The following is a 24,505-nucleotide window of genomic DNA, read 5'->3' on the forward strand; positions in this document are numbered from 1 at the left end:
CGCGACCGAAAAAATCCGCCTGTATAATTATAACCTTCATTGCAAGGTTATAAGTTTATAAGTTTATAAGGTTACAAGGTTATAAGGTTCTAATTATAACCTTATAATTATAACCTTAAATTGTAAGCTTCACCCTTGTTGGTGTTAGACTGGTGGCAGCTGATAAAACCCGTTTGCTCTACTGACGTCTAACCCCTCGTTAGTTCAGTTGGTAGAGCGCTCCCCCTGTAATGGAGAGGTCCCGGGTTCGATACCCGGACCAGACGGATTTTTTCGGTCGCGCACCAGTCACCTAGCTGTGTTTGGAGATTTATGTTTGGCCTTTGTCCCTCTTGTTCCCCTTCTCCAGGGATTATTTTCGTCAGAACTTCCTTGTTTACTGCTGTAGTTGTTATTTAAAATTTTTTTTATGAATAACTGCTCGTGTATTTTTTATGCACTGTAGGTTTTATCATGAAATACCAGCTTGCCCAAGCCATCATCTTAGCCATCTAGATGTTCTGGCAAAAATGGCAAGGAAGAAAGGAGCCATGGACAGCCCGGCGTGCAAGGGAATGTGCGCGAGTGGTGCGTGTTGTAAAAAAATAAAATAGTCAGTTTCATTTTTTTGTCCTTGTAATTTTGTTTCATGGCAGAATGAACACCTAAACGTTTGAAAAATTGGTGATCTTTTGCACAATTTGCTAGTTGTTGTCATCAGCAGTCCTTTCTGCATCTAAATTACGCCGTGCATGCATGACCAGGTCACCCCAGAAGACACTAGATCGGCCGGGTCACATCAAAACACACTTGACAGGGTCTCGTCAAGACATCAAAACACGGTAAGACACCAGAACACGCCAAGACACTAGGCCACGCCAAGACACTAGAACACGCCAAGACACTTGAACACGCCAAGACAACAGAACACGTTAGAACCCGTGTCTGAATTTCCGCTCTGGTGTAAACGTCAGAAACACACCAAACCCGGGCTGGCGGATTTTTCAATAGGGAATAATAGGCCTAGAAAATGTAAGACGCCTTCTTTAGGCACTTTATAGGCAAATCTAAAACAAACGCTGAACTTAATAAAAAAGTCCATGATACTGGTTACTACATATGTTCGAGCGCGATTGTTCAAGAGAAGTGGAAAGTCATCAACCTATCTGAATTCTTGGGTGGTGCCAGCTGAAAACTAAGAGTGTCATTAGTGTTCGGCTGGCATTGCCCAAGAATATGAGCCAACTACCTCAGCTCCAACCAGTAGTAGGACCCATCTGAAACTTTTGTCAGAGGAATGTTAATAGTAAGCTCAATGGCGCGGCTTGCTCTGGCAATAAAAATATCACTGACCACAGACGCACCAGACGACCCTACTTGTTACGTTACTTGTGACGAAATACTTCTCAAGTTTGAAATGAAGGCAACAGTTCTAAAATGGTGCCAGAACTAGATAAAAAATCAAATTGAGGTTTTTTGCACATTTAGTTTTCGTACTGTGTATTAACTTTTATGTGAAACTTCGTTTCCTCATTTTTCGAAGGACGGTTTTGTTAATCGGAGAAATTGCGCTACCATATACAATTGTTTAATAAACTCCAAAGACCCCTCTCCCTATATTTATACCATTTAAAATGAAGCAAACCTGCATTGTTCTTTTCGGGGCGCTGTAGAATAAACTAAATATGAGCGAATGTAATGATCACTATTATTTCTAAAACTTCTCTATCTCCAAACTACACCTTTTGACACTGGGAGAAATATGCCTGGTACGTGTACGGGGGTGAGAAAAAAAAAATACTATCTAAAACTGACTATATTATATGCATTTTCTTTTGTGTTAAAGTTAGTCTGTGCAAACTACAAACGAGATGCAGCGAAAGAACTGACAAAGTTTCACAAACTCCGTTGAGCTGAAAAGCCATTTGCCAATAATGCCCATGTTAGTTGCTGTTAGGGGAAGTATATATAGTCGCTTGTAAAGCGAATTTTATTAGATTTTAAAGGCAATTAAGACGCGCTAATGGCTGTATTTGCCTGAGTAGATAATATTGTTTGAGGTGACGTTGATGTAGTTTTGAACAAGTCAAAAATGTAATTCAGATCTTCACGATTTACAATTGGTGTTTCGCGATTGCTTATATATACATTGCAGTACAAACGATGTCATTGACGCTTGCGTGTCGTATATCTGTGCATCCTTTTATGTGAAATTGATATGCACGTTCCAGCTGACACAAGAAGCTGGGAGAACGAATTTGGCAATAGCTGTTGCCATATTATTAAGGGAACAGGGTAGGCCCTATTCTTCCCATGTGTTTCAGCCTATGTATGTGACCCTTTTTCTCAGGATCAGCTAGGGTTAAAGGATTCATGTTGGTATCATTGTATTTAGCTTTCTGTGTTCTCTTTACTGAACTAGATTTATTGTTATATATATTTTAGTTCTTTTTTGCGTTTGTTTTTACTGGACCCTTCTAATTTTAATGCCAAAATAGACAATAAACAGCTTGTCAAACAAAATTGCCTTGATTACTTTCCATAATTCTAGTTCAGTAGACTCCCCCTTGTGTTGTCTTGTCAGTGGAAAAATAATGATACTTCTAGTTTTTATGGTTTCAGAGAAAAAGGGTCAAACGTCGCAAAAAAATGATGTCTTGAGATAATCGACTTTGAAGTGAAAAAAGACACTTTATAATAAAGTTGCACTCTAGAAATGCATGCTGATGTATCCGTTCGGTAGCCACCAGCCAGGTTGTCACCTTTATAGTCAATATTTAGTTTCTTTGTTTGCTGTCTTGCTTTTTGGGCCTCTTTTGTGACGAGCTGTGTAGCCCTGTCTGCCAAGTAAAGTCGTCGCCGGTCAACGTCCCGCAACCACTGCACCATGAATTATCCTGGTAAAACGCCAAGTAGAGGCTCGAAGTTGTCCGTTTTGACGTCTCTCTAATCAGTGTGTCCAACAGCACTTTTCACAGTTCAGAAAGTAGGTGCAGGCGACGCCAGCTCTTAGTGCTGCTTTTTTAACCAGCTGCAAGTCCCCACCACGCACTTTGCACACCCAGCTTTCGGCGACGGTACAGGACAAAAGGTCGTTGCCAATCAGTGCACAGTTGCAGTCACTAACACTTGCCTTGAGCTCTGCAAAGCGTGCTGCCGAGTGCGACAGCTTCGAAGAAGACGCACACGTGGTAGCCGCTGCGTCAGGCATCAGAATGCGTTGCGGGGACTCGGCGGCATAAGAAATTGACCTATGCCGACTACTCTGGAAGCGACGCTTTTAAAATATCTTCTTCGTCTTCGTCATTTTTAACATTCCAAACCTAGTGTTAAAGTAAACAATAAATTACTTTGCCCGTGGAAGCATGCCGAAGCAGAAGCAAAATTATGCGCGTCGCGACTGACACCGGCAGTGTCTGAGGATTTATGGGGCTAAAAAAATAAAAGCTAGACAGCTTTTTGCTGTTGCTGGACGAGCAATAAACATTCCGCTAAACCTAGTGAAAACCTGCGTTTTTTTTTACGTTTTTTTTACAACATAGGAGAGATACAGATCGTGCATAGGTGTAAAAGGGGGCGTGGTCGGTCACCCCCTAGGTGTCGGAAAAGGTCATTTTTCCTGTAGATAAATCGCGCACGCTCAAATTACACAGTCTGCATTGTTCGGAAAAGACTGGGAAATCCAAATCCCTAAAAAACAAAAACTCAAATTTTTTCAAAATTTTGCTTTACCCTGTTCCCTTAAGATAAACTTCAATATTTAGTTAAGCCCTCAGTTTGTGAACATGCGGTCAGTAGCAAAAACAGCTGCATCTAAAGTATAGCGCATTGCCAGAATTCCAAAATGTTTGCTTAGTTGAGTAACTTCTTCTCGACTAGTTCAGGGCAAGACAAAAAAAAAACAATGGATCACGCGTGATGCAGCAGCGCTCCAGTTGGCAGAAGAATACGACGCCTCGCTTGGGCGCTGTACAGGCAAGAATAAACGGCTGCGTCGCCACGGCCAACTCCAGCGAATGCATCAGGCATACGGCCCGTACACTTTTGCAGCTGGCGCTTTCCGACACTGAAATAGAACAAGCGGATACAGCCTGATTATATAGGCTTGTCTGCGCACATCAGGCACAACTGTCCAACGCTCTGCTTAGCGAATTCCACAAAGAAACCAGTAACGCCTATACTTTTTTTTTTTTGATTGAATGTGAGTGAATTTCAGTTCTTGTATCGCACTCGTTTCGCCAGTACTTTTATTTCGGTTACACGCATGCCGGTTCGCTGTTTTGTTTAGAATATTTGTTCCGATATACGTGTGTCAAACAAACAAATTGAATAGTAATGAGTTAACAGAAGTTCTATAGCTTGAGTTATTATTCATGTTCATTCAAAATGAATAAAACTTTAAGCATGATCAGCATAATTCACCCAACATTTCATAAATACGATGGAAAATTAGAGGTTTTTTTACAAGTATAGATGTGATAAGACTTTATAGACAAGAGACTAAGAATGAGACAGGAACCATTGACTCTACTTCGCAGCAAATTGAATGTTGTACGAATTGTGCTTTCTCGAGCATGCGTACAGGTCATTGTGTTCGTTTGAAGCGAAACTTTATTCCATAATCTGAAATAAATACTGTTAAGTTCTGGGACAAAACAATTAAAAAAAAAACGGCGAACACATATATACCTTAGTTATTTTTGTGAGAAACAAGAGTGTTTTTAATCGCCTACTTTTCAGTGCCGAAGACACCTCGGTTTCATTATTCATCTATGAAACCAACGTTAGTAGTCAAGAACAGGTTCAACCGAGAGCGCTGGCTAGCGGAGAGAATCTGTTGCGATTGCTCAGAGTTGTCTGCGTGGCATATTACTCAAACAACAAAAGCCCCCCCTTTCGTCACACAAATATGACTTATTTAGGTTCACTGGCAAAACATCGAACATTTTAGGCAACAAGAGCTCCTGCAAAAACTGCGATAATACTGTTCGATTAATCACATCTAACGTCGCTTTTGCCCCCTGTTTTAATGGGAGGAACATTGGTGACTAGATTGAATAAAGAGCACTGATACGCCTGGTAAAAAGAGTATGTGAATGGGGAGAACTTTCGCGAATTTTGGCTCTCCAGGCCTAAATTCCATCCTTTCAGATTCGGTCTAAAACAATTGTGCGTTTATTGATGATTGTAAAGGTACATTTCCCAATATATTTCAGCACTAGCTTTTTTGTACAGACACGTTGAGTTTAGCATAAACGGGCCCAAACGGTGAAATACAATTTTATTATGTAAAGAGTTTCATACGGGACTGCAAAATAAACACCGTGTTTAGTAGGCCGATGTACTCTTCTAAAATATTCAATAGGTCTTGTCACGCATTTCTGAGTGTCTTGCGGGTGCAGATGCGTCAAGTATGTTATGAACAAAGCCGATATTCACCTTTTATTTTCAAAAACAGGCAACCGATATAGCGTCAAGCTTAAATGTGTCTAGTAAGGCAAACAAAAAATATTAAACAAAGGTCAATAACAAAAACGGGATTGTATTTCTTAATATAAATTCATAATCATAAACATACAGCAGAAAATCAGTTTTCAAAAATAAAACTCATAAAGGTGGTTAGTCTAAAAAATATATAATCCATCGTAATATATATTCCAGCATTTGCGCAACGATCGAGCCGAGTTATAATCGAATACTACTATTTAAACTGAAAAAAATAAGTTTTGAATTTTTTAAACTTTCCGTATTGAACATTTTGCAAAACGCTCGGTTTTCAAACCGAAATTCAAGAGGAGTTCAGCATAAAAATAACTGATCTACGGCTATAAATAACTTAAAATTGAAACAAAACGAGAGAAATGTTTGAAGAAAGTATTATTATTAAAAGCAAGGAAAGTTATTTTACCTTATTATCCTCATGCAGATCATGCAGACCCATTGAGTACACGTAGCCTTTGAGCCAAAGCACGACTCGGGATTGTCTTTAAATGGGATATTTAATAAAAACACGTTGAAATCCAACTGCACGTAAGTTTAGAAAGAGTGATATACGCAAAGACAGGGGACGGGACGACACATCTTTCATCTGTTTTTACGTATATAACTCTTTCTTAACTTACATCATTACCAACTCACTCAAAAACATGTTCCAAATGTATCACTATTTTTAAGTTTTTTGTTCTTTTTGTGCAAATTAAAATTAGTCCATTTTCTAATCAATCACGTTTAGTTTTGATAAAGGTTTCGAAGGATGATGTCACGACTGACAGATGATGAGGCGGCTAATAACGAAAACAAATAACTCAACGTTCAATAGAGCGAACAAAATAGAAGAAGGTAAGCGTAGCAGGCGTGCATGTCGGCGAAACAGCAAGATCGAGTGCTGGGGCGAGACTGACCCCGGCTGGCCACGCGGAGTCCCTTATGTACCCACGTGGGTTTCTGGAACATTGAGCTTACCTTAATCAGGGGCCCTATGTTGCGCTTTTGGGCTCCCACGGCGACTAGGGAAAACAAAGTGGCGTCAACAATGCAGCAAACGCAGATTGAATGTTGATTGGTGAGAGTCGCTGATGACAAATTTCCGCGGATAAAAACAAAGCTCACTTTTTCTTTTCTGTGGAAATTTGTCATTACCGGCTCTCACCAATCGTCCTCCGATCTGCGCTTTGTTGAGTTGTTGACGTCACTTCCTTCTCCCTTGTAGCCGTGGGAGTCCGAAAAAATTGCAACATAGTCCCTAGGCGACAAGTTTCTCGAACTTACGAGAACTCTATAAATAAAAGAAGCGTCCGTTCCCAAGAATTGAACTTAGGGCCTCCGCGCGAGGGCCAAGCATGTTATCAACTCGGCACCGCACGCGCTCGCGCGGCGACGCGCTTGGCAATGTAAGTTGAAAGGCGACTGGAGAGGCTCCATCCCCATTTATGATGGCACTCTCGTTTTTTTGTATTTTTGTTTGTTTTTTTAATGAAGGAAACAAGATTATAACGAAATTAGCCCAAAAACATGACTCCAGGTTCTTTGGCAAATTCAGTATCCGTTTCCATTAATGAATCAAGGTTCCACAAAAAAAAAGCCGTTCGCAAAAAGTAGAACGTGGTTCCATTTGAGAGTGTTCTTATGAAGACGCAGACGGCAACGCTGCCACCTTCTTCCGTTGTCTCCTTTGTATATCAGACTAGAGTGATTGAGAAGGTGAAAACGGCAGTAAGGAGCTCAGTTGTTCCACCTCCAGCGCGAGCTGCATACCTTCGAAAGTGCTTTGGCGTCTTGTGCACCTCGACCACACGAGCGCGTTCCAAGTACGACGGAAGTCATGGAGCGCCTGATGGAGCTCGGGTGTTCAAAGGGCACGCCTTACTGTTCTAATTTGTTTTAGGTTGATATATGTAGCGTCGTCTGCTTGGCAGTTTACTATGCAAAATAGATCGCTCCTTTCTCAGGTAGGGGACACAAGATGACAGACCGAAACAAAAAAAAATATTTTCACCGTTAAAAAAAGGCTACATTTTTCACACTTTGCTGGTTCTCTTTTTAAACTCTACATTAGGTACATTTCTTAATAATGTACACTCAGACATAACACCACTATATTAACTGAGAAGTTTGTAATTTGTTCAAAACTAAAACAAGAAAAAATCAAGAATAATTATATTCTTATATTATAACTAATATAATTTTACTTGATGTAGTTGTCGTTTCTTTATTAACTACGTATAAACAGTAAAGTACGTGTTTTCGTGTATTTAGAGCTAACACATTTTTGTTGATTTGAAAGCCCAGAAAAAGAGGGATTTTGACGAACCGCAAAAGAGCTCTAACTCCCGACGTACGCGCTCAAAATAAAAAAAAGGAGAAAAAAATTTTAAAAAGCACCGAGCTTCACGCTTGCCGTGCGCGAGGGCAAGCCCAAGTCTAGCTTGCCTGCTTGCCAACCTGCTGCTCTCCTCTTTTTGGCTCTTACTCAACCCGTTTGGTTTATTTTTTAACCCTATCCCGACCGCGAAGTCAATCACGTGCCGACTTCCCGTGGAGAAAAACGTTGAACTGGTGGGTCGGTAATTTATCTTCTTTTGCACCTTTACCTGCAGGACAGTATGTTGCCGTCTTTTCCGCTGTGGGTCTTCAGCACTCTTTCTGGTAGCCACAATTGCCTCGGTGCGTTACTGTCATGCACAAAAACAATATTGCCTACGCTTAGAGTACAGTTGAGGCAGTAAATGGGTGCACAAGCTGCATATATCGATGCTGCAGCAAGTATTCATGGTTCCAGCGTATTCAAAAGCCGGCCGTTCAGCGTTGTCGATCCACGCTCCTCTTCATTGGCTGTATCTTGTTTTAATTGGTGCTCTGTCTTCGTTGTTTCGTCGGGGAAGTACATCCATCTTTTTCCAAACATGATATCTTGTGGGTTTATCAGCTTGGGCTCCGTCGCGTTCGTGTTCTCTATTATGAGAGGTCGGGAGCTGAATATTTGTTCATTTCGGTCAAAGCAGTGGACAATTCCTCAAAGATTAAACATGCCCTTCCCAGCACTTTCCAATGGGTGTTTTTACAGTTCCCACCACCATGTCCAACCAGCCTCCCCACCAAGAGGCGCTGGGAACAATAAGCTTACTCTTATTCGGCTGTTGGCAAGATGAGACGTATAATCTCCATCTTGCATCGCTCTAAGCAACGCATGCAGGTCGTTCGATGCTTTCTTGAATGCTGGTGCGTTGTCAAAATATATTGTTCTTGGCAAGCCTATCAGTGCCGTGAAAGGTCGGAAGGCCATTTAAAACGTTTCTGTAGACAACGCAGAGACAGGTTCAAGATGAGCGGCGCGAAAGATTGCACAAGTGAAAAGTGCGACGCGTGACCTCACGCTGCCGCGTGCTACCCTGACGCACAAGTGACCCGCAAAGTCTACGCCTACAACATCAAAAGGCGCGACTTGCGCCAGTCGGTCAGGGGAAGTGGAGATGTATGGGCCGTATCAGCATTAGGACGGAACATCTTGCACAAACGGCAGCTGAAGATCTCTTTCTTTGCAAATCTTCTCTTTTCTATAATCAAAAATTGTTTTCAGAGTTGCGCCGTCGTTTCTCGTGATCCTCCATGAAGAATTTGGGAGTATTCGTTTTGAAATAAAAATGGTTGTGAAGTGCTGGTTCCTTAATATTAGAATTGGTTGTTCACGCTGTCCGATTGTAGCAGCATACGAAGCCGGCCTCCAACCTGGCGGAAACTGTCTTTATACGAAACTTGACTCATCTCTACTAGAGACGATTGCTTCCGAACATTTTGATTATCAAAGAAACATTTTAACCCGTATCGGTAAGTGCTTTTATGAAGGTTGTTCATACACTATTGTTTGTCACCAGCTGACTCCTCGGCCCTCATGGGTTTGCGGCAGTTTGCCATTTCGTTGTATATGAATAACCCCAAAATAGCCATCTTCTCATGCAACTATTTTATCAGCGGAGCGGCCACCGTGTTCAACTAACAGTTAATGATGTCACAAGGTGGGCTCACAATATACGAATTCAGGTCCTTCATCAAGGAGACTGCTTGTGCATGTTTCTCGCGAAAATGTGGTACGATGCCTTCGTTTACCGTATACAATGCCCGGATTTAAATAACAATGTAGTATACATTTCTAGTGCTTATATTTGGCTCTAAACTCCCTTTCAGCCTCCATATCAAAACGCTAAAACTAAATTGCCACAAACCGCTTAATATTCACAAAGTTGTTTCTCACATTGCTTGAAGTTCCGATTGTTCGGGCCTGCTCACAATCTACAGGTCGATTGTACGGTCACGCTTACGTTATGAATATTTTGCGTAAGAATCAGCCAGGGCATCAACACCGAACAGTTTTGATCCAATACATCACGCCAGAATTCGACTTGCCACCGGTGCGTTTCCTAAATTCTGTGTCGAAACTCTGTGCTGAAGCCTGTTACAGAAGTAATTAAATGTCTAAAGAAAATTGGATCTCTTTTTGGTGTAATGTATTTCCTTAGAATATGGTATGCATTACAACATCCGTGTCGAAAACAAGTGGAACAAACACGCTTTGAACGAAACTTCTAAAGTGTGTCCTACTTTAAGCCTCTCGTCTCATTGCGGAACAAGACCATGGCTATCTCGGCTAGCCTATAGATGAAGACGAACCCATCTATTACTCAGCTTTTAAGAACAGTGGCGCCATTGTGTGCTCATGAGATACTTCTCACTGACTGAGTACACAAAAAAATACCCCACCGAATTCTTAATACAGGAATTCTTTCAGCCACAAGGTATATAGGAAGGCAACACAAACTTTTCTACTGAAGCAGCATAAATCGATTCCTGTGTTGGCTGTTCCGTCGTCAGATCAACACTTAAACGTCTGCGGACTATTAATACCCGTGTCTCTCCATTGACTGCAGTGTTGTATGGTGTAATATCAGCCCCAGTCCACGTCATCGCATTAGGAATCCGTAGTATTTAGTCTATACTGTGTCACTAGGTGCTCTGGGAGCGCTAAGATCCCATGAGAGAGTGAAAAACCCTCGAATCACTTATCTACAACGTGGAAGTGGCTACTAGAGCTGTGGAATATGAATTGCAGATAGTATTTTTCTGGGTGTCGAGTAACGTGAATTTACATGGCAATGAAGCAGTGGATAATACTGTGTCGACGTCTGCAACAAGGAATATTGATATTTATCACATACTCTACCAAGAGCACAAAACGGCTATATCATATTGTCATTCGTGACCAAAATATGAATGACAATATTGTCAAAAATTAAGGCGACGAGAAGGCGAAAACTGAACTGAAAATAAAGCTTTAATGTGCGAACTTGTGCCAACAAAAATAAGTAACGAAAGGGCGTCGAGGGAGCAGAAAAGCAGGCGGCGACTCGGCGGCGAAACAGAACGCGAGCGAGACTGACTCGACAAGGTCGCGGGTAGCTGCTTATCTACCGTGCGTCACAATCTCGAAATGTCGGCAAAGAAGGCCCGAGCGTCGCGCGCTCAGGGCGACGATGAACTGGTACTTCCGAGAATAAAAAAGCAGAGGGAAAGTTACGTCTGGTGGTAGAATGACCGGGAATCTTCTAGAAGACCGTGACCAAGCGTTGCTTTCTCGGCTCTGCGGGCGACATTATCCCCCCTGCCTTGCCGGGAAAACTGAGTGCGGCAATACCGGGAGGTGGTATTGCCGACGGCGAACGACGCCAATATCCTCCACAAATGTCGCAGGGCTCCGTTGTGTTTCCATTCCGGGAGACAGGCGTTCTCGGCGGTACGGATGGACAGGTGAGGCTGCAGGACGTCGAGGTGAAGGCGAACGGGACCCATGTCGAGGCGCAGGCATCGAAGAGAGTGGACGTCGCAGGTAGTCGTTGATTTTGCGCGGTCGCTCACCATAGCGTGGTCGCGGGTCGTCGGGGTGAAAACCGCGTAACCCCAGTTGCCGGTACGCGCAACGGCGTTAGACATGGTCGGCTTCCCCGCAATGGTAACACAGCGGGCGTCGATCGGCCGTTCGCCGCACGTCGGTCTTCCTGGGCGCCGGTTTTTCCGGGCGAACGTGCTGCCGTTCTTCGCGACGTTGGAAGTACTGCGGCGCTGGAGGTTAAAGTAATGGTGGCACCGTAGCTTGGCGGGAAGCTTGCGGCGGTCGTCTGGCCATGGCGGCTAGGTCAGCCTCGGTTCCTCAGGGGCTTGCACGTTGACGGAAGTTTCAGGCTGCACGGCCCGCTGTACCTCGTCGCGCACAATCTCGGCGACTGACAGCGACGCCGGACGCTCAGCAGCGGGGAGCAGCTTTCGGAGCTCCTCTCGGACGACGTCGCGGATGTGTCGGGTGCGGGCGCCGATGTCGTCATTAAGCAGCGTGGATGCAACGACGCCGGGATTTCGTTGGTAGTAGGAGGCGCGTGCTAGGAGGGCGCGCTCCATGTTCGTTGCCTCCGTGACAAACGCTTCGACGGTGGTCAGCGGGTATTGGACGAGGCCCCCAAAGATGTCGTCCCTCACCCCGCGCATGAGGACACGCAGCTTCTTGTCATCTGTGGCCTGTGGGTCGGCACGCGCGCTCAGTCGCAGGACGTCTTGAACGAAGCTGGTGATGCTTTCGTTGGGGCCTTGCGTCCTCGTCCGAAGGAGGTCTCCAGCTCTCTCCCTTCGGTGCTGACTGGCGAACGTCTCTTGGAGCTCTGCTTTCAGCTGGTCCCATGACGTAATCGAGGTTTCACGATTCTCGAACCAGTGTCGCGCCGTTCCCTCGAGGGAAAAATAGACGTTTTGCAGGCGCTGTTGGTTGTGCAGCGCCACCCGTTCGTATTGCTGCAACCAACCTTCGACGTCTTCGTAGATCTCGCCGTGGAAGGACGTCGGTGTACGAGGGGCGACGGGCAGGTAGACGACGGGGGCAGCGGTCGGGGTCTGCGACGACTGGGGGTCCGTTGTCGGCTTCGTCGACTGGTTGGTCTTCTTCGGTAGTAGGCCGAATTCCGGGGGCAACCCTTGAATACGGCGACTGGCGGGATGCTCCGAGTCTTCAACGGAAGGTCGTCGGGAAATGAAGCTTGCTGAACGAGTTCTTGTGGGGCTACGCTGCACGAGTTTCAAACCCCGCACCTCCACCAGAAATGTCACGAATTAAGACGACGAGAAGGCGAAAACGGAACTGAAAATCAAGCTTTAATGTGCGAACTTGTGCCAACGAAAATAAGTAACGAAAGGGCGTCGAGGGAGCAGAAAAGCAGGCGGCGACTCGGCGGCTGAACAGAAAGCGCGAGCAAGACTGACTCGACAAGGTCGCGGGTAGCTGCTTATCTACCGTGCGTCACTATCTCGAAAGTTCGGCAAAGAAGGCTCGAGCGTCGCGCGCTCGGTCGAGGATGAACTTGCACTTTCGAGAATAACAAAGCAGAGGGAAAGTTATGTCTGGTGCGAGAATAAACGGGAATCTTCTAGAAGACCGTGACCAAGCGTTGCTTTCTCGGCTCTGCGGGTGGCAATATACGCATCAGGTGTAAACTACAAACTTATGGGCATCAGAAATCACCAACAGGCTTTACGTTGTGAAGCCGACGCTAGACGTCTGCGCGACTGCCCGTTACAAGGACTTTTTTCGGGGTCGTCTATTGGCACCCTCCAGATCTAACTCAATGCGTGTGTGTATGAGCGCGGCGCTGTTCGCTGGGTGAGCGGTAGTGGCTCCTAGCGGACGCGGGGAGCCTATTGTCGGTTAAGAATGGGCCCCGCGCATTGGAGACATGGGTATCTGTTTAGCCGAGAGGATACACCCACATGCGAAGACTTTTCAGACATATTAACTGTGGTGCATATGCATCTAGAATGCTCCGCATATAACAGATATCGCCATTTCTACTTCGCCCAGTTTTACTCAACACACATGCTTTTACACCTTGCTCTTCGGCTTGGAGATGAATCTTTATTAAATCATAGATATTTTAAATTTCTAGAAAGCACAATACGTTTACGCCGACCCTAAACTACCATTGAACCTTTTAACTTTTTCGTTCACATTATTTATATACAGGCCCATGCCCATCCTTTCGTCTTACCACTGTCCACCAGAGCTTTCGTTCTTCTCTAAAAAAATGTTTTTGGAACTACATACAGACCTTGGCCCACTATAGCCTTAGAATGTTTTGCGCTAATCAAGTCCAAAAATTCTAAATCAATCTTTCGGCTTGTTCGGTTGCAAAAGCACCATTTCGTTTATTGTCGCAAGGATCAGTTGTAGAGCACCGACGCAATCGGTCTAGAGAATTCACGTCAAGAAAAGTTGTCCCGTATCTCGTGGTCTTTGTGTCCTTCGTTTATATGGTCTTAAATACGCTCTTCTCCCGCATTTCGACGTCAAAAGTGATAAAATCAAGCCGTCGGTCCAATTCCCAGCGGACAGGTTGACTACGGGCAGCAAACATGGCAATCGCCGCAGTGGCTCTGTGGAAGATCTCGACAATATCGCGTGGAAGAGCTAGCATCAAAATATCGCAGAGCATAGAAAAAACTTCGGTTTCTTCGACCAAATATTTGGAGACCCTGTATCTTCATTTGCACCCAGTCTAAGATTATTCGTATACCCAAGGTATGTTGGTTGATGTAACAAGTCAAATCAGACTCAGTATGAAGGAAGAGTTGTGCATCAATCATTTCGTTCTCAAAAATGGCGATTGAGGACCTCTATTGCATCCCAATAGAAACAAGTCACTGTCCTTGGTAATCTAGCCACAGCTGCTTCCACTTCTCCATCCAATTACACTCGAACTTTACCAAACTTATCGCTTGTGGGCAATGAGTGCTTCTTGTGAATTGTTTCATTAAATGGTTGTCAAAATGCTCACCACTTTGTGAGTTCTCTCTTGAGTGGCGTAATGTTGAGCTTAGGTAATTTAGTACTGGCGTACGCGTGTCTAATGCGCCCGGTGTCAGTTGGTTGACGACTAGGTTCCCTAGGGGCCCTTCGTGACGATATCTGTTCTACTAAATATCTGCCTTCGAGGGCACTGATGGTGGCAGTCGCTTCATCTCCATACTGGACGACTGCCTCAAATTTGGTTTCGAATGAACTATTCGGTATGTATTCTCCTAACTATTCATTTAGCTTCCTTAGCTCATCGCGAACAGCTCGCAATCTTTCTGATTTGGTGGTAACCTGGCTTATCATTAAATCTTGATTTTTCAAGAGATCACTTGCCTCGTTGATGAGTCCTGTGTTTTGTGCCCGTCGGGTAGTTTTTTTAGACTTCAGCATTTGAATCGGGGTCCACTGCTCTGTACATCCTTGTGGTGTATTTCCTCTCTCTTTGATTCCCGGGTTTCGCCTCTAAATGCCAATTTAAAAACCTAGGAACAGCGGCAGCTTCGCAAACAAACTGAAGAGTTTTAATTCCCGAGTTGCGTTCGCATCGTAAGAAAGAAATTGTAAAGAAAAACGTAAACGAGCTCCACGTTTTCATTCCGCAAGCGGAGGAGCCGATCTCGTTTGCATGCTTGTCTTACTGCTGCTCTGTTCTTGTTTGGTGGTACTAGACCAGTTAGGTGAATTTTAAGACAACATTTTGCATATAAGACTGTATTTCGCAATATTTTCAAAAACGAAACTCTTTTTTTTTCTTGTTTTTTTTTAAATACGATTTATTGTATAACTTTGCCCATTCGTCGTACGGACTGTAAACTATTCGTAGCCATTGAAATATTTTTTATGAGTTTTATTTTATTCGACCAGTTTTATGAGTTTTATTTTTAAAGGCGTTTTGTGCTGTATGTTCAGTTATGTCCCTTTGATAGATAAAGTGTTTTTATATATATAATTAGTTTTGCCTACCCGGAACAGACGTAAGATACCTACTGAAAAAAATTATAGGAATTTATTTCTGTTATGTTTATTGAACACCATTTTCACATCATAACTTGTTTTTTCATAAACTTCATATGTCGCATATCAGTTTCAGGTATGTTAGGTGGCGCTATAGGTACCCCCAATCCATTTGCTATAAAATATTTTTGTTTGCTCACGCCACCACGTAGATGCGTTACGCCTACCACTAGCAAGAGCTGAACATATACATTGAGCAATACACATACACGGCACAACAAACCTGAACACAACAGCACAGCCGATAACTACTTCTTAGCTCTGCCTTTCCGCTTTTATACTGGTCGTTTTGATACGGATCTTCTCGGTGACCACCTAAGCAATAAATAATATTTCCAGCGTGTTAATATATTTTCAATAATGCCATACCTCTGAAATTATTTTGAACGGCTCAGAGGATGAATCTCTTAGTAAAAAGTAGACGCTCATGCCGTAATGTTTTGAAAGCCAATAAATCGAGCCACTCCACGGCGGTTCCAAGCCCCGAGTTCGCTTTCCCGCGCGGCACGCATTGTACTGAAAAAAAGAATGTATGAATATATTTCGGGTTTGTTTATTGGACACATTGAAAATTTTGATATGAAAGTCATATAAGTTAACATTTTCACCCCATATGAACTTGTATGCGCCATATAAGTTGGCATATGTTGCACATCAGTTTGATATGCCGCATATCAGTTTTTAAGTATTTCATATCAGTTTCATATATCACATATAGCTTTTTGGACAATTCATATCAGTTTCGTATGTCGCAAATCAGTTTTTGAATATTTCATATCAGTTCTTATATAGATTCATGTTTTTTTCCAGTAGGGATTGAAGTACGTTGTTACCGCGGGACATTACTTATCAAAATAAAAGACTAATACCCCCTTTTTATGCCGATTTTTAAAACATTCATACCTAAACACACTCAGAAATGCGCGAACATTCTTATTGGAGAATTTAGATTATCGTATTAATCTACTTAATGCGGCGTTCATTTCGCTATTTCTTTTCAAGATTTTCAGGGAAAAAATTCGGATTTTCCCCTTGGGGACTCTTATCAGTGAAATTAGTGGAATCGTCAAAAATAAAAAAAAAAAAGGTTCGAGCTAAAATATTTTTTATAAATAACTTTTACATAGCAACGGCAAATGCAATTTTTAGACAGAATTCACGAGGATCAAGTTTGAGCTAAGGTTGTTCAGTTGAATAAAACTAATTATTAACAGCGGAAGATAAATTCTTAGGAAAGTAAACGACAATCGACATTTAAGATGTCGAGCACTACTTCTTAGTATACTAAATTTTACTGCGGCTTAACAGAGGAAGGACAACCGAAATATAGACGTTATTCGGCTATACACGCTACGTCTCACTAGTCAGTGCATATTATTTTTGTAGTTGATATTTTACGCCGAACTTAAGCTTTTTTATTGACCTCCCTCGGTTTCTGTTATATACGAAAATTGACTAAAGCAGGTTTCTGCAGATGATTTGATGACACGAACAAATAAAACATGTAGGAACGAAGACAAACAGCTCCCTTTACAAATAAGAACCGATTCTTAATGATGCCTTTTTGAATTCGTCAGGCTTTCTTTTCCTTCACATCAAAGTCGTTGGGGACAAAAAGGAAACCCCTCGGAAATAGCAGACACCTTGGAGAAAAAGAGTTTATAAGAAAACAAAATAATTTAAAATAACTATTAAGGTTGAGATTAAAATAGATAAGGGAATAAATTGAGAAAACATCCTAAAAAAACGACCCAAAAGCCCAAAAATAAACAGAAAAAATAATTGGTAAAAGAAGAAGAAAATGAGCTGACTACTTAAGCTCCTGCCTCAGATGCTTTACTTCAGTCTTCGTTAACCTAAGGGAAGGCGGGGCAATGTTCAAATAATCACGGGCCATCGGATAGGAATCGGTTTTTTCTCCTCCAAGTCTGTCCTTGTGTTTCCCGATGACTTGGGTTTCATAGACGTGTGGCTCACAGGTCAAACAGACGCGGTTATGCTCCACAATAGAGTAAAAAGAATGATCGGATTATCCACAATAAGGTGAAAAGAGCCACTGTCTGTCGTCTTCCATACATGTTTAAAATATTTTGCGTAGAAAGCTGTACAAAGCAAAACTCTATGTAAGGATGCAATTGAAAGTTAAGCTTGCTAGCTATCGTGAACTACACAATACAAGAAATAAGGAGTTTTTAAACTGCTCATTGACGCTATAAAGTAGCGAACGATACATTTTAAGCAAACTTTGTATTCGCTTCCAGGGTCTCCACTTCGCACTGTGTGGAAAGCATGGCATCCCAAGCCCTGAGAGATGCTTACAAAGAAAGGTTTCTACCACGGCAATATCTGGATGAGCTTGTTTTCGGGAAATATTCCTCGTCCCAAATAGAACGACTCCACAATTTCTTTCAATTGGGTAATTATAAAACGTTCGGAATGTTGACTTCTTTAGTTAAGAGCTGTAACCCCCGAGATTACGAATTGAAAACCACGTATTTTTTGCTGGCTACTTTGGTGTGTAATTTACCGACCGACAGAGGCAAGCCTTGTCATCTTGTACGGCCGGCTCCCAGCACACGCTGCACGCCCGTTGGCGTTCTCTTGCTGCGCGTGCGCGCTCGAGGTCCATGGGACGCCGAAGCGTTTTCGAAAGTAGGCAGCTCGCTTTGGAGGCTCTGTACCTGAAGCTCCTTTCTGCCGTGCTCATCATGCGAGTGATAATTGTTGTCTTCACGATTAAAGTCTCGTTTTACATCCAACGTAGCACGCGCACACACGCGCAGGCGTAGAATGGCGACGTCACGATGGTGAAGAGCGGGCACTCTGGGAGAAGCCAAAAGAGCTCTGGCTGTGAAACAAAGTGACTTCCCTGCCTCGCATTGTCTATTGGGCGAAATGTTTCGTGTCTCACCCGAGCATAAGATGATACATAATTTGTGAATACGAAATATGTAACATTTGTGCCCGAGGATCATGTCTGAAACAAAATTGAAGCGATGCAGTAGTTTTTTTTTTATTATTTTTTTTGTACAATGTATCTGGGGCTCTATAAAACTCTCGTCCACTTTCCCTAGATCTGATTCAGGGCGAGACTCTATTGGATCTGGGAAGCGGCCCGGTCGTTTTCAGCTTGCTCATTGCCTCCATTAAATTCAAGCACATCGTGCTCAGCGACTTGGTCGAAGGCAACAGGCTGGAACTCAACAAGTGGATCAACGATGAAGAAGACGCCATCGACTGGAGCCACGCTGCCGAGCAAATTGCCGCCGTTGAAGGCAAAATGTATGTTGACATTCCCAACATATTAACGCATTAGTGCACTTTAGTCAGTCGCTTGCTTATTAGACCTACCTACTCCATGTGGCTCGTTTAGTTCCTCTGTCCCCTTCCTCTACTTTGTGTCGCTAAGACCACTTAACTTGCCCGGATTAGGTAATTTGCTTTCCTGGGATAGTACTGAACAAATATACAAGCATGTTCTTACCCACGTGGTTTGGGACTCATAAATAATGTTCAGAGCAAAATAATTATGTAATAACACTTGTTGCAAAGTGAAAATTCGGGCTAGTTGGTTTATAGTGAAATGTATAAAAACGCCAAAAAAGACGGAAATAACGAAAAGTGGAAACAACGCAAGCCGTTGGGTTTTGTGTCGCGCTGGCTTTGTGCGATATCCCTTAAAGTAATTGTAACAACGCCATTAATAAAACATTGGGGATCGGCAGCAGAATGAAGATTTTTAAGTACGTTGGCGACTACCTTTTGTTTGACGATATGGCAGAGTGATCGCTGTACGACGTTGTACCTGGAATGCTTGATGTGTTTTTCTCAGGCTCTCACGTTTTAAGGTTTACCTATAAAATAGTGTAGAAAGGTCACTCACTACAGTTCCTAGATTTAAACCTATGCTTTCTGGAGGGTCACATATGCTGTTCACTGAAAATTGGTCAAAAAAGACATTGCTAACACTTGCCTGGAGGCGTCCTTAAACCGATCGTGCGCACACTATGTATACGACAGTTCTAATTTACAGATTTCTCGCATTCAAAAGGCAGCCCACAAAGCTCCCTAGCTGAGGTTGCGGAAGGATTGATAAAGAAATTTAAAGGGGCAAATTAAACGGGAAGGTAAAAGCCTTAAACGAGACCGGCGATTATTAAGGCGAAAGCCTTACATGTCTCATCGTTCAGTGTACCTTAAGAGAACTTTGGCGTCACAAATGTCCCATAGTACGCCAAAAGTATATCGGCGGAGAGCGCGCCGTTTTCGGAGGTTCGCTGTCATGTGTACGTGAGCACTAATGGAAATTCAAGGCAGTGAAATTAAGAAGGATGATAAAGCGAATGAAGAGGAATCAAAGTGAATTATGTAAATCGTGTGTCTGTCTTTAATGCATCGGCGCTTGGGCTTTAACGTTCAGTTCATCTTAGGGAAAACATAAAAGACCCTGTGGCCTTTCTTGACTGGCAGGCTATGTCCCCTAACCTAAAGAAAGTTGCACAGCGTTTCAAAATTTCTGCAGTATTCTCAGCTCCAATAAAATGGTACATCTGTGCCGCAGAATCACCCGTCCTCAGCTAACTAGGGAGATAAAGAGAAGCGCAGCATAAAACACCGGATCAAATATGCGGAGTGTGCCATGGGGTTGGTGTACGAAATACCGCTGATGACTTGTGGTTCCGTGTATATTTGTTAGACGGGTAGGTGAATCAAACTTCGTGCACGCGAACACGCGGCAGTCATGAGTGCAAGTGATTCTGGTCATTTCGCCATCCACTGTAGTCGTTGCACATACTCACCAGTTCTGCATGGTGTTAAGATTCTAGCGAAATATAAACTGTACCAAGAAGTTCACAAGGCATTCTAGACTAGGGGAAAGGAAAATGAGTGCGTCAGGGAGCCAGCCTTTGCTCTTTCAGAAAAATAGTTTTTTTATCAACGAGTTTCATCGACTGTTCTGACAAATAATCGTTCTACTATGACCCCTATTATGTGTTTTTCTTAAATAAACTTCAGTTGCGACTGCGCTTTGTGTTGTTTCCACTCTTCTTTTCCTGTCGTTTATGGCGCTTTTATACACTTTTCACTTGTGTCGTGGTCAAGTAACACGATATTAATTTTTCCACTAAATAGAATTTTCATCATGTATTTTACGTCTCGGTCCTGTAAGCGGCAATTTAATCACTAAATGTAGCATAAAACTCACGTCACGTTACTTAGGGTAACAAGGCTTGGTCACGTGACGTCAAAAGCCCACTATATTTTGCGAAGAAAGGAAGATTACTTGATCTGATCTTCTTGAGTAAAAATAGAACATTTTGATACTATTTACATTAAACATTTGCAGCAGTCGGCTGCCATAAAAGCAGTGCCGAATGTTCATATCTCGTGTGCGTCTTCTTCACCTCTTTTCTGCCACCGCCGATAATGAAGGCCCGCACTGGATAAGCGTTAGCTTTCTTTTTGGCAAAAAAAAAAAATAGAAAATAACAATAGAAATACCTCAGGGAGAGTGGGTTCTCAGGCTTTAGAAAAAACCGGTGAAAGAGGTAGTACTTCGCCTGGGTTCAAGTAAGCCTGCTTGGCGCGTTGAATAAATACGGCTTGACCGGCCGGCAACTAGGTTGAGCGCTTTAGTGTCCCGACGTATGCTATAAAATGTCCCATCATCTGACGGTTGTAGCGGAGTTTGTCACCATCCTGTCGCAAAAATAAAATGTGTGTACACTTCGTCAGATCGGGACTGACGAAAGTACGCCTCGCAGAAGATTCTCTTGAGGCAACGGGTGGTATATCATGCACCCGAAGTTGCAATCGGTGGACGCAGCCTTCATCATTTGTCCCTTTGCGGGACAAATGAGGGGACGGCCTCGTCTGCAATCCCTTGAAGCACATGTCATACATGATCTGCTTCGGGCACCTTTGGTTCGATTCCTCTGCACAGAGTGAGTACATTCTTTATGTAGGATGTGTAGCCTTCAGAAAGCAGCTGTGATCGTGTTGGGAGTGTCTTGCGGGCAGTCACCTTGCAGTCTTGAGGAAGACAATTTTTTTTTTTTATTCCGGGAAACGAATGTGTATTATAAAAGCATTTATATCTCGTTTTCAAGGATCCACGTCTTCGCAGCATCGCTGAGATAAAAAAAAATTGTGAGATTGGTTGGGTCATACCAGCGGTTGGTTAAATTCAACCGAGCTTAAAAGTCAGCCCATCCATCCATGTCTTCGCCACCGAGCCATGAGAAACCTCGGGGATCTTGGAGGCCGGAGGGCGAGCAAATGAGCGACATTAGAAGTTCACTCACTTGTGCGGGTGGAGGCAGGAGGGCCGGAGATGGGGTAACCGATGGTATCGAGTGAGCCTAGGTAGAATGCGTCTTCGCAGCTCCAGATCGGCGTTGACTGACAGCGGCATTTGGAGACGTCTTACCCGAAGGCGATGAAGGACGCAGGGGTGTCGATTCCGCACCTCCACCTATTTGTGAGCATGTTTGAGCAGAAGTAATAATACACGGACAGGACGGTTTGCTGAGGACAGGCTGAATCTAATTCAATCTCGCTAGACGATCCACGCTCTAGCACGCACTGCCTCTCGACTGCATCAGCGCCCAAATTAGCAGCGCCGGGCTATTCAATTTCACGTCAATATACTTTAAATTTGCCATCGTTCACTCCGTTTTGAAGAGCCTTAGTCGCAACTGCTTGAAAATTATTACACAAAAAAGAGGGCAAGGTTGGGTCCTATAGAGATTCCCCTTATTTGCCCATACATGTACCCTATGTCCCACTTGAGAGCTGAAAACCTGTGGTGCAAATAAAAGATGAATAGCCCTAATAGATTAGACACTAATGCCACTAGCATTCTTTGAAGCAACAACACCGCTCTAATAACTGCGTTCTCTTCGCGCGAAAAAAGTGGGTCATGGAGTACATAGCAATGAGAGATTGAACAAATCTGAACGGGGTTTTGCGGGAAACGAAAAGATGTACAAGCGAGAATAATGTGTACGCCTTGGCTTTCCAAAATTGCCCAGGCACATCAGCGATATCCGCGAAACCCAACGAGCCCTATCTAGCATGTGAAACCTAGATTCGCCTACACATACCCAACAAAAGACAAACTTAAATGTCTAAAAAAAACTTTAAAAATTTTAAGTACCAAAGCTTTAAAGCGAAAACAGTGATTGAGATATGAAATCAAAATCAAAACTGATTTTGCCGTAAGCAAACTCTCTTTTTTGTCTCCGTTTCACTGATAGTAAACTTGTTTAATGTAAATCTAATCAATTGTTGAGCTGGCTTTAACAAGTTATAGGTCTTACGACTCTGTGTATTTCTCGACTCGTTTGACCATTTGCACCAAATTGAATATCTTGGTCCGTAGCATCTCTTGACTCGAAGAATCTGTTTACTTCACTGTCACGTGGGGTGCGTATTTTGACTCTATGAATAACTTCACCCGAAGCGCTTAAAAAAGGAGTCCTTAACCCCTAATGCTTACGATGTTTCTGCGCGTATTCGTACTCAACTTCACAATGCCTAACTGCGTAAGAACTGACCACCACTTATTTGTTCCGCTTTCCAGCGACATCAAGAAGGGAGCGTTGGAAATAATCGAGCGCACACGCTCAGCCATCCGCAAGGTGGTACCCTGCGATGTACTGGAGCCCGGGGTGCTCCCAATGGAACACAGAGAAACCTTCGACGTTGTAATTTCCAATGGATGCCTGGACGCGGCCGCAGCAGACCACGAATCTTTCCGAAGGGTGATTTGCAACGTTGCACCACTCGTGAAACCCGGCGGTCTGCTTGTGATTATCGGCGCCGGTGGTGTAAAGAGCTATTCCGTAGGAACCGTTAATTTTCCTCATGCGAACCTCACCGAAAATGTATTGAAAGAAGCCGTCACTGATGCTGGCTTCCAGATAGAAAGATTCCGGCCCAAGAAGCTTTCGTCTTTTGTAGGAAATGAAGAGGTATTTATGTTTAACCTTGTGGCACGTAAAACTTGATACGGTACACAGAGCAGCGATCATTTTGTGCAAACTACCTTTCTTTGCCCATTCTGAGATTTCTTTCTTAACACGCGAACCTACGGAAATAAAGGTTTGATTTTGCTCTCGTCATTCAAAAGCGTATTGAAGTCAATAAAAGTTTTTTTTTCGGTTCAAGATTAAATTAGATAAAAAAATCTCAGACATTAAAGCTTTAAAAAATATGCATTTAGTGCCATCCCAGTACACATGTTGTTGAGAAGGTTTCTACCCCGTTATGACTTTACTAGTACATACAAATTCAGTTTTCAGTAACTTAATGTTTACAATAAATTCTCGCTACAACCAATAATAGCATGGGTATAATTGTCTTACTTGTGTGGGAATATCGCGAAACAACGAATTTCTATACGACGCCCCCTAGCGGTTCCGTATCACAGAACTTCCAATCTTCTTGAATATACTTCTTTGAAAATCGAAGCGCCCCATCGCTGCGACATACCACGTAGTGCACTCTGGGAAATAGTTGGCCCGTGAGTTTCGCTTCCGATTGATCAGCTTCATTTCATGCTATCACGTCGTCACCGAATGCCCTGCTTGCGTTTTCGATTTTTGACTTTTCCCGAATGTACAATACACTCATTCTCGAGCTATACAAAACAACGACCGGGGCACTTTCCTTGGTTCCCGAAACACTCGCGCGTGCGAATGCAAACGTAGTAAGACGAGGCTTAGTCACCTCACCCCGCGAGTGCATCTTTGAGCTCACTTTCAATAATCCCGTCGAGTAACAGTGAACTACAATAGAAATTTCGTCACCTTGAGGCTTACATGTATTTTGTTTGCCAAACGTCCGCTTCTTGTTACTCAATTGGGCGAAATGCAAGCCGCACCATCACGTGACTATCATAGTTTAGCCCAGCGTTGACTCACAAACTTCCAAGGAAACGCAATAAATTCGAGCTCAATAATGCACAAAAGTTACTTTGATGTATTCCTCGTGTCATCATATATCTCCCACTCAAAGTTTATGCTGGTGCGAGTTTTAGCTTTCGCGAACGCTGAGTTCGGCTAGCTACGGCGAAGTACCTAACCGTGGCGCTTCGGGATATCGGAAGCCATGCCCTAACGAGAG

The 24,505-nt window shown here is 43.3% G+C and overlaps 1 protein-coding gene across 1 annotated transcript; it reads left to right on the forward strand.

The window, feature by feature from the left end:
* The first annotated feature begins 17,396 nt into the window (after positions 1-17,396).
* On the forward strand, positions 17,397-23,388 carry LOC115331635 (nicotinamide N-methyltransferase-like). Its single transcript, XM_040216306.1, has 4 exons — positions 17,397-17,419; positions 17,638-17,792; positions 18,451-18,658; positions 22,962-23,388. The coding sequence occupies exons 1-4, from the start codon at positions 17,397-17,399 to the stop codon at positions 23,386-23,388; spliced, it is 813 nt and encodes a 270-aa protein (XP_040072240.1).
* Positions 23,389-24,505: the final 1,117 nt, after the last annotated feature.

This window comes from Ixodes scapularis, unplaced genomic scaffold (genome assembly GCF_016920785.2).
Source record: "Ixodes scapularis isolate PalLabHiFi unplaced genomic scaffold, ASM1692078v2 PGA_scaffold0__279_contigs__length_252992795, whole genome shotgun sequence".
NCBI lineage: Eukaryota > Metazoa > Arthropoda > Arachnida > Ixodida > Ixodidae > Ixodes > Ixodes scapularis.